The following is a 9,760-nucleotide window of genomic DNA, read 5'->3' as shown; positions in this document are numbered from 1 at the left end:
AGACTTGAAAACTGGTGGAAACTTGGAGTCTCTACCCCTCTAAGGGACTCTCTGCTGTGCACACCGCAGGTCACTTGGAAACTTCTGAAGGGTGCAAGAGTTTAAGGAAGATTGTTTCAGATCAGCTTACTAAGCATTGCCCAGAAGTTTGTAATAATAATAATAATATAATAATAATAATAATTATTATTATTATTTTGGCAACGTTAGTAATAAGTCCATACCAGCTTTACAGTGCTTAATGGTTTTCAAAACACACTCACCCTTAGTAATCCAACCACCCCAAAGTCAAACCAAGAGATGCTAGTTCTAAGGGACTATCTATCCACACTGCCGGCCTCAAATACTAACATATGCTTCTGAACTTTGAAAGACCCTGAAAGGCCTCCTTATGGCCTGTGACTTCGGACACTGTATACACAACTGTAAAATGGAGGCCATGTCCACGCTGCTCAGGCTGCCTCAGGAAAACGGTGCAGAGCAGAATGCAGAAGCACTTTTCCACGTGTAGCGTCCCAGACAACCGAACAACCGAATGTAGTTATAGATTTTTGTTGTTGTTATGTGTTGTTTGGCTGCTCTCCAGGTCGCCCTCCGATTAGAGCCTCAGCTCCTGCTACATTCGAGGTTCTGGACGCGGCCTTCCCTGGAGGCCAGGGCTTGTGCAGTAGCCACGCGCCTCTAGCGTGTGTAACTACCCGCCCTCAGCGCTTTCTGACTTACAAAGCGCGTTCAAACATTTGCTGTGTCTTGCAGTTCCCGCGCAGCTCGGTGTGATTCCCAATTAAGATTGTTAGCGGAGTGAGGCGGGTCGCCCGACAGTCAAGTTCTGCAGCACCTGGGCAGCGGGGGACCCCCGCGCGGGTCGGCGTCGCTTCCCTCCTCGTCCTTTGCGGACCAGGACCTCCTCTGCCAGTATTCAGCTTTCAGGGAGATGTCTAAATTTCTCCGAGACTCAGGGTCCGTCGGTGGCGGCAGCTTTCCCCTGAGGGAGAAGTCTCTTCGTCTGCCTAGTAGAATTCTGTGGACGCGCTCGAGGCTGTATTCCACCCTTTTCCTGGCAAAGACCGAGGAAACGTGAATGGAGTGGCCGCCTGGCCAGGACACAGTTCCGGCGGCCGGCTGAGGAGTTCAAGTCACAGCATCCCCGGCCCGAGAGATGTCTGCAGGCCTTGGAAGACGTCTTGCTTCTGTGAGATGCTTGGTATGCTGTTTCCAGGTTTTGCCAGTTTCCCCGCAAAAGCTCCCCATTTCCCGGAAGCCCTCAGACACCGCCCCTGTAGAGGCCCAGCCCTTAGGGGATCAGGGATTCCGGGCAGATGATATCTCGGTTGAGCCTTCCTCGGACCTTCTCCCATAAAATCAGATTCTCTGTCAACCTCTTACCTTGGGCTAGTGCGGAGGAGTGGCGAGAGCACTTGGATTCTCAGTGGCGGGGAAGTCATCTATTTCCTGAAATGCAACCCATTCCCAAACTCCCACTGCCTGGCCCAGCTCTTCTGAGATTCTCCTAGGGGTCCGAGGCCCTTCCAACCTACAGGCTTACAGTTAGATGCAGCTTGGGAGAGTCGATACCAACAGGCCAGAGATTTGAGTTACGCGCGCGCGTGCGCGCACACACACACACTAGCGATATTTGGTAGTAGTAGATGGATCTCAAATCGCTGGCCAGAGGAAGATTCATGGGCTAAGCCTGACTCCTTGGGATGGATTTCAGGGCTGGTCACAGTGTGTCCTCTTCCCAGCTCTTCCTCCAGGCATGGTTTACTTATTTAAGTGTGCGGGTCATAACCAACTATCTCCAAGGTCAGCTCTGAGATTCGCTAAGGACCCAGAAGGACGGAGAAAGGTGAATAGGTCCAAAGACTCCGCTGGCCACTACTCTGGGGGAAATCAGGCCCCAAGCAAGCCGACAAGGAGCACTGCCAGGGGCACAGAGAGTGGTGGAGAAGAGCCTCCGTCAGAAAGCAAGGAGGCCAAAGAGCTCGACTGACTCTTTCTCATCTTTAAAGAAGAAGAAGAAAAAGCAGCAGCAGCGGCGGCAGCGGCGGGGGCGGCGGAGGAGCTGGGAGTGGAGAAGGAAGAGGAAATTCAGAAAGCAATAGCGCCGATTTCCAACAGGAGCCTTGTCTATTGGGGGGTGGGGACACCAGATAAAGGCACCCGCCTCAGGTCTCCAAATGAGAGGGGAGTTCTTCAGAAGCCCAGCTGGCCCCGCGGGCTGATTCCAACTCCACGAATTGGATCTAAAGGTGCTTCTGCCAGAGCCGGCTGCGGGGCAGCTCAGAGCGAAACTGCAACAATCTGGGGCAAACCGAATTCGTTTGAGTCATTTTTCCCCGGGCGTCTGGAGCCAGCCCGGCATAGCTGGTCCAGACGGGGAGTGCAGAAGGACCGGGAAAGGGAAGGGGCGCTGCCCGGCCTACTTGAGAGAAAATCCCTAGTTCCCTCAACTTCCCAAACCTGCAGGGTTGGAGGACAAACTCACCTCATAGGATGCAGTCACAACCAAATGCCATTACAGGAGGGGGGAAAAAGAAAAAAAAAAGCTTCCTCCCCCCAAACCCCTCAGTAGTGGCGATCTCTGCAGAGAGGAAGGGAGGGAATTCTAGCGTTATTGGAAATGTTCTTTCTACAAGGAAAATGCATTCATGATTAATTATGAAGCTTACATGGAATTTTTAAAACATGCCAAAAAGAAATAAAATGATTGCAGGAACCATTTAGAAGGTGGTTGGACTTGGGGGTAAGGGCGTGCACATCCCGAGGACATTTGCCTTTCCCTTCTCGCTTTGTTGTTTCCACAAGCAGGAATCTTCTCCAAAAGCACTTGTCACGGGTTGGGGGGGGGTGGGGGGGTTCGCAGGGGGTTCACAGACCCCTGGCTATGGATTTTGGGATACAAAGGCCTGGGAATCCTGAGGCTGGAAAAGGTTGCCGGCCCTGAAAAGGGCAGGTAGGCCTTTCTGGTTGGGGTAAAATTGAAAGTAGCTGGGGCCTGGGATTGGCAACTCCCGGCTTCCGCCGGCCGCTGGAGGCCTCTGAGCCTGCAATGTGGCATTAACTCTTCCTTGCTCGACCAGACCCAGAGCGAGGGGAGTGAAGCCTAAGCATTTTGCTCTGGCGAATCCATGACAGCCTGGGGAGTTGTGCAATGGGGGCGGGTGCTCGTCTGTAAAATGTAAATAATAAATAACCCTGGCCCTAGTCCTCCTATGAGGACTCACATGAGACCATGTCACAGACGGAGTGAGTGGCATCACTCTGGAGCAATGTAGAGGGCCATGTGCACCCTGCCGGGGTCAAAGCTCAGTTGATCCTCCCCAAGAGACCTCTAATAGATCTGGTTATTATAGCCCTAAGAATTTCAACGAGTTTTTGCTAGCCTATTCTCCAAACGAAATGAAGACAGGGTCAGTTCCAAAAATGCTGGGAAAATCAAAAGCAGAGAGGATGTGGGCAGGTGAAGGAGACAGCAGGTTAGGTAGGGGTTGAAATTGGTTGTGGGTTCAGCTATGGACACTTTCCACACTCTGAGACCAATCCCATGAGAAAGAGAGAGAGAGAGAGAGAGAATCCTAGCCATTTGCTCCTTATTCAGTGGGATTCAGTTGTGACTTTTGCGAAGTCCCCTACTTTGCAATTCCCTGAGCTGCGTGGATTTAAACACTTTCTTCCCGGTGGGCAGCCAGGCCGCTCCCTAGAGGGAGGAGACATTCTTGGTTCCAGGACTGAAAAGTGGTTGGAGAGGAGCCCCAGACATTTTTACCATACAGCTGGACAGAAAGAGGCTCAGAGACAACACGGTGTCCAGGAGGGCATGTGAAACTAAAAGTTTATAAATTAAAGGAAAAAGAAAGATAAAGCGAACAGAGCTTCCAAACTTCACAAATCTTTTCAAAGTTAATATTCTAGTTGAGTGCACAGTGCCCTTAAGGAGGCAAAAAGCGACAATACTGACAGGATCATCTGTCTTAGGGGCAGGGGCTGGAATGGAAGAATCTTGGGTCAAAATGCAGGAATCATGGAGAACGTTAGAGACAGAGGGCCCGGCATCTGAACTGCAGGGTACGCTGGGGAAAGGCGGGTCAGGGATATTCACATTGAATACAAAAATAACCGTTATTTGAATACAAACAACCGAAAAGTGCTACAAGTTTTAACCTCCTTTAAAAAAATAAAAAGAAATAAAAGAAAGTTTCTGCCAAGGGCTGCTGGGTTTGCCCTTTCCCGGTTCCGGGTTCCCGGAAGCTACCGAGTTGGTGGTGGACTCCGGAGAGGAAAGATTTTGGGGGGCCTCTGCCCAGCCCTGTGCTCAGAAGCTCCCTTCTTTACATTCAGCACCCAAAAGGGCGTCCACACCCCAGCTCTGACATGGGGAGGGGTGGGGGCAGAGGGCCCAAAAAGCAAAATTTTCACGGTTCAAATTAACCCTCTAAGGCTCGGGGCTCCTTGGGGCTGTCAAGGTTCTGCACCCGTTCCTTACAAATGCAATTTCCAAAAATAATAGATATGTAGATAAACATAGATTGGTAGCATGGATACCATGAACTATTGTGGCCTACTGCACGAAGCTCCCAGACAGCCTGAAATTCTGGGGATTCAGGCTATGTGGATCCAGGAGTTCTCTCCGCTCCAGGGAAACGCCGTGTCCTGGCAGATACAATCCAAATCCAACTTTGTGGTGATAATAAATAATGTCCAAGAGCTTCCACGCAGGCAACGGGGGAGCAAGAACCCTAGGCCATAGGGTGCCTCCTAATTAGGCAAAGGGTGCCTTCAAATTAGAAAAAAGCGCCCCCTCTGGACAGACTCAGTCCCGCTGCCACGGAGCACTCCTGGATTTTGAGCCTGGGCTGTACTGCATCCTCCACTTGCCCCTTCGCCGGGGCGCCCTCGTACAGAGCACAACCTGCACAGCCGTCAGCGGCCGTCCGGAGCTGGGACCCGGGAATCGTTTGCTGCCTCGACCCAGGCCGGCTCACTGGGTGCCCGCGGCGGCTGCACACGTGGAGAGCGCCCAGCCGGGGAGGCAATAGTAAGGGTAATAGTAGGAGGGCTGCAGTGGCAGCAGCGACGGTGGCCGCAGCACCTCGCCAGGCAAGTACTGTCTCTGGTCGTCGCGCACCAGCACTTTCACCGCCACCTTCTTGGCGGCGGGCGCTGATGCCAGCAGGTCGGCAGCCATCTGCCGGCGTTTGGTCTTGTAGCGACGGTTCTGGAACCAGATCTTCACTTGCGTCTCGGTGAGCTTCAGCGACGCGGCCAGATCGGCGCGTTCCGGCCCGGACAGGTATCGTTGGTGGTTGAAGCGCCGCTCCAACTCGAAGACCTGAGCGTGGGAGAAGGCGGCCCGCGAGCGTTTCTTGCGCGGCTTGGGCGCGGCGGGCTCCTCCTCCTCCTCCGCGCCGCCCGCCGGGCCGCCCCCGCCGCCGCTTCGGCTGCACAGCGCGGGTACGCGTGCACTTCCGGGGCCAACAGCGTCGTCTTCGGCCCTAGGGCTGCGGTCGCCTGCGAACGCCAGTGGGAACAGAAATAACAGACTGTCAGCGCCGCAAACAAAGGAGGTCTGGCCCCAACTGCGGGGGGTGGAGGAGGGGGACGAAAATACGCTTTGATCCCAGCAGAGCGCTTGGTGAGGGTCTGTAAACCATGGGTCCTTTAGACCGGACTCAGAACCTTGTTCTACTAGCTTCTTACATCTAGGCCTGTCCACTCGGGAAGGGGACTCCGCCGCTGTATCAATGCTGTGTGGCCAAGATCCAGCTCCCTGCCCTCACTGTGCCCCAGGCTTCCCTCAGTAACGTGGGGGCACCAGGCCTAAGCATCCTCACAAGCCTTATAAGTATTCAGCGCTGAGCTCTGGGGTGAGGGGGGTTATTCTTGGTTGCTCTCTCCCTGGGTTTACCCGCCACCGGCACACTCAACGCTCATACATACTCATTGGTGCAACACACACGTGTCAACTGCACGTAAGGTGAAGATGGGGGGCCGAATCCTCGGACAGATGTATTCCGAGTCTTACCCCCAACCCCTCAACCTCCCGGAATTGTGAGAGATCTGTGGCAATAGAGCAGCCTTGGTGGGCTTCTGTCTCTCTCTTTGCAAGAAAATGAGAAGATTGAGGGGAAGAGAGAGAGGTGCCCCTGCTTCACGTCTTTGAACCCTAATCTGACGCCAGCTCCTCAGCCCTTCCTGGATCTCCCCATAGGACCCTAGCAGAGAGGTTCAGAGATCTGGCCTCGGGCAAGTACTATTTACTTGGAGCCAGGGTGAGGCCTACAGCAGCGACCAGCCCACAGGGGAGTGGGTGTGGGGTGTCTTTCTGACCCAGTGACCTGCCAGCTCTGGCAGGGGATGTTCCTCTCTGTGCTACTTGTGGAATTAAGCCACATTAAGCCCCCCTGCCTTCAGCTGGCTGCAGGGTGTGCTGCCAGGTATTGGGTCCTCAGCCCATCCCAGTTCCCCTGAACTTGGGGTCTGGGAAAGCTAAATAAGTCCTCCCCCCAAAGCCCAGGCTTGGCACATGCATGTTCAGTACCACTTAGAGGTATCCCTCACCACCTATCCTTAAGCAGAGGACCTCGGAGCCTTGGGACCTGGAGCTGGGAGCATTTCTGCTCTATGGGCCAGGGACCATGGCACTGACTACTCGAGGTCTCCAGGCCCCTGGATCTTCCCTGTCGCTGATTTGGGGGATTTGGACATAGACAGGGCCGAAGCACTGGCGATGGACTTAAAGGCAGGGTGCAGTGGTTTTCTCTTAGTGCAGTCTAGGGCACAATTGCCCCAGGACGTCTCAGGCCTCGCCCCAGGAAGCAGGCTCTGAGGAGTTTCTCGGTTCTCTCTCGGGCTTGGTTCCCAGAGAATTAGAGCAGCCTGCGCCAGCGCGAAGAGCTTCGGGTCCTGGCCAGCCCCAGGGCCCCAGGGCGTAGGGTACTCACAGCAGGCCCACCCCATTCGGCATGTTTTCCCTCCTAGCCAGCCCCTCTGCCCGGCCCCTTCCCCGCCAAGCCTCGGCAGACCTGAGACGCTGGCCGACATCTCGCTGTCGCTCCTGCCTGCGGCTTCCTCCTCTAGGTCCTTGGCGGCGGGCAGCTCGCAGACCGGCTGGCCAAGGCCCAGCGTCCCCCCTGCACAGCCGGCCCCGCTGGCCCCCGGCGCGTCCGCACAGCGCCGCCCGCCCTCGTTCTCCTCGCTCAGCGCCGAGTCCGAGTCCCAACCAACCAGGCTCTCCGCGGTCCGCCCTGCAGCCGTTCTGGTCCCGGCAGGCGACGCCAGCAGAGAGTCTTCCGCGCCCCCCAGAGCGCCCACGTCTGTCTCCCCGAACAATCGCCAGCAGCAGACAGCGGGCGCCTCAGCCACTGCCACTGCGGTGCCCCCGGGTACCGAGCGCCCCTCTGGCGCGGGCAGCCCTCCACGCTCCTCTTTCTTGTTGAGGATTGCCTGGATGGAGAAGGGCGTCAAGGTGTTGGCGCCGCGCACAGCCATCTGCTCCGTGAGCCAGAGCGGCCGGCCGGCCGGGCGGCTGGGGCGCGGGGCAGCACCGAGCTGGACGCAGCGCGCGGGCCGCCGCAGCGCGAGTGAGCCGGATCGCGAGGCCCCAACAGCGCACTCCTGCGCGGCCCAGCAGCCCCCGCCTCCCTCTGGCCGGGGATCAGCGCCGACCCTCACCCCCACTTCCGAGGCCCACCCCTCCCGAAGACCCCCTCCCCCCCAATTCAGAGCCAGACTCTCGACTTTCGCAGCTCAGCTGGATTATCTCATCGCCTCGCGCCCTTAGGGGCGGGCCGGGGTCTGCCCCCTCGGAGGATGTTGGGGGCGGATCGGCGGGGCCCCCACCGCGGCTGCAGTCCCCTCCTGAGCGCCTCCGGGGCGCACGGCCGAAGTCACTTTTTCTTTGCGCCTCGGTCTCTTCACTGGCTGCAGGATTTCGCTCCTGGTTAGTCCTTTCCTAGTTGGTCCGGCTCTTCCGGAGCCCACCCCCAGTGACGGCGGCGACGACGGCGGCCTCTGGATTCTGAGAGGCGCGGGGCACCTTTTTACCCCCTGCTCTGGTTTTATCTGTTTCTTCTCTCTTTCCTTCCCCGGCGTTCCACCGTATCCCCCCTCCCGCGCGGGTGTCATTCCTCACCGCTGAGTGACAGCTTCAGGCCACGCCCCTTCACTGGGTTGTCCGGGGCCCTCCAGGCCGCCTATTGGCTGGCTCCAGCTGGGCAACGTTGACTTTAACAGACAGAACCGGGCACGTTGCGCGGAGAAAGTCAGAGTCTGGCTTAACCCCTTTCCTCCCAAGCCTGGTCCTCGAAGCATCCCCCAGCAACCGGAGGCTTACCCACCTACACACCGTGTCTGAGAAACCGCGTTTCTTATCTCTGCAGATGTATCCACCCATTCCTGCGCTTTTGTGGAACACGATATTTGATAGTCGAGTCGAAATCTAGGCTTGGGAGTGTGGGGAGGGGGGGAAATCCAAGATAACGCAGTTCGATAAACCGCGCGCTCAGTTTTCCGTTTTCTAGGAAGGGTCAAAGAGAAGAAAAAAAAATTTTTTTAACCTTTATAGTTTTAGGGCTTCCTGACTGCTAATTCTTTTCACTGATATAATCAATTAAAATCACTAGAAATATTTTCTTTTCCTTCACCTTATTTTACTTGATTCGATTTCTATGGAGGAATTAAAAAGAAAAAGATGGTACAGTTAGAGAACTAAAGGCAGGCGAGAAATTAGAAGTCATCTTTGGGAAGAGTTTCTGGAAATTGCGCGGTCATTTCCCTGGACGGTTAATACTGAATTTAATTGGAGTTTGTTAAATTTTACACCAGGAAAGAGGGAAAAAATGTTTCAACTTGTTATTTAAATATTCTGCTACTTGTGAGTGGAATAAGATTAGAAAATATATGTGTTTGTTTAAAGGACTATGTGGGAATTACCGTACTCATGATCCTGAACTGACGGCATTAAATTGATTTTCTTAAAAAATAAGTAATGAATTGTTTCATGTAATAGAAGGAACCGAGCTATGAAACACAAATATTATAGTATAAAAACGTTTGTTACTTATTTACGTTAATTATTTTTAAATAAAAAATTTGCTCAAGTAACATACTTTACTGCCTTCCATAAATCTTACAAAGGTTTAACTTAACACTGAAGACACAATCTGAACCATTAAGTAAGTTTAAAGAACTGTGATTTTAGTTTAGTAAATTTGTGCTCTTGGTGTCACTAAAATAAATAGCATTTCTCCCTGTTGCTTTCTTTTTGGTGGTTCTTGTGCACTGCAGTACGAAATACACTCTTCATAGTTTTCAGCTCGGTGTGTTGGAGGGGAAGAGGGCTTTCTTTGCAGCATCTGTACTTTCCAGAATTTTAGCTACATGATTTTTTTTTTCATCCCCAATACACTACAGTGCAGATCCTGTAATGTACTTGGGTTACAATTTCTCACTTGAAAAGATCATTGTCCTTTCTAGCTCTTTAGGGTTACATCACTTTTGAGGGAAAGGTGCTTAAATTTGGTGTCAGTATAACGCAAATAGAAGAAACGGGATGCTCTTCAGGCCGGGAAGAAACAGAATAGAATGCTTCAGAGGTTTCAAAAGAAAGAGTGTCCTTTCCTTCCTCCCACTGACCTTGATTTACTCTTTAAATTACCTCCCTCCCCCACCATCCTGTTACTCTCTGGGGATCACGTCTAGGGGGAGATTGACACAGGTCCCCCAGAAGGTGAGAGATGAACAGGTGTGAACTGTGTGC

At 53.7% G+C, this 9,760-nt stretch overlaps 1 protein-coding gene across 1 annotated transcript; it reads right to left on the bottom strand.

The window, feature by feature from the left end:
- Positions 1–4,836: 4,836 nt before the first annotated feature.
- NKX3-2 (NK3 homeobox 2) lies at positions 4,837–7,491 on the bottom strand. Its single transcript, XM_044225330.1, has 2 exons — positions 7,026–7,491; positions 4,837–5,511 (listed from the first exon to the last, which is right to left on the bottom strand). Exons 1-2 carry the CDS (start codon positions 7,489–7,491, stop codon positions 4,982–4,984), a joined length of 996 nt encoding a protein of 331 aa, XP_044081265.1. The 3' UTR covers positions 4,837–4,981.
- Between the last annotated feature and the right edge of the window lie 2,269 nt (positions 7,492–9,760).

The sequence above is a fragment of the Neovison vison genome, chromosome 11 (genome assembly GCF_020171115.1).
Source record: "Neovison vison isolate M4711 chromosome 11, ASM_NN_V1, whole genome shotgun sequence".
Taxonomy (NCBI): domain Eukaryota; kingdom Metazoa; phylum Chordata; class Mammalia; order Carnivora; family Mustelidae; genus Neogale; species Neogale vison.
Note: the sequence above shows the minus strand (reverse complement) of the source record. Positions and strands in the feature narration are given on the sequence as shown.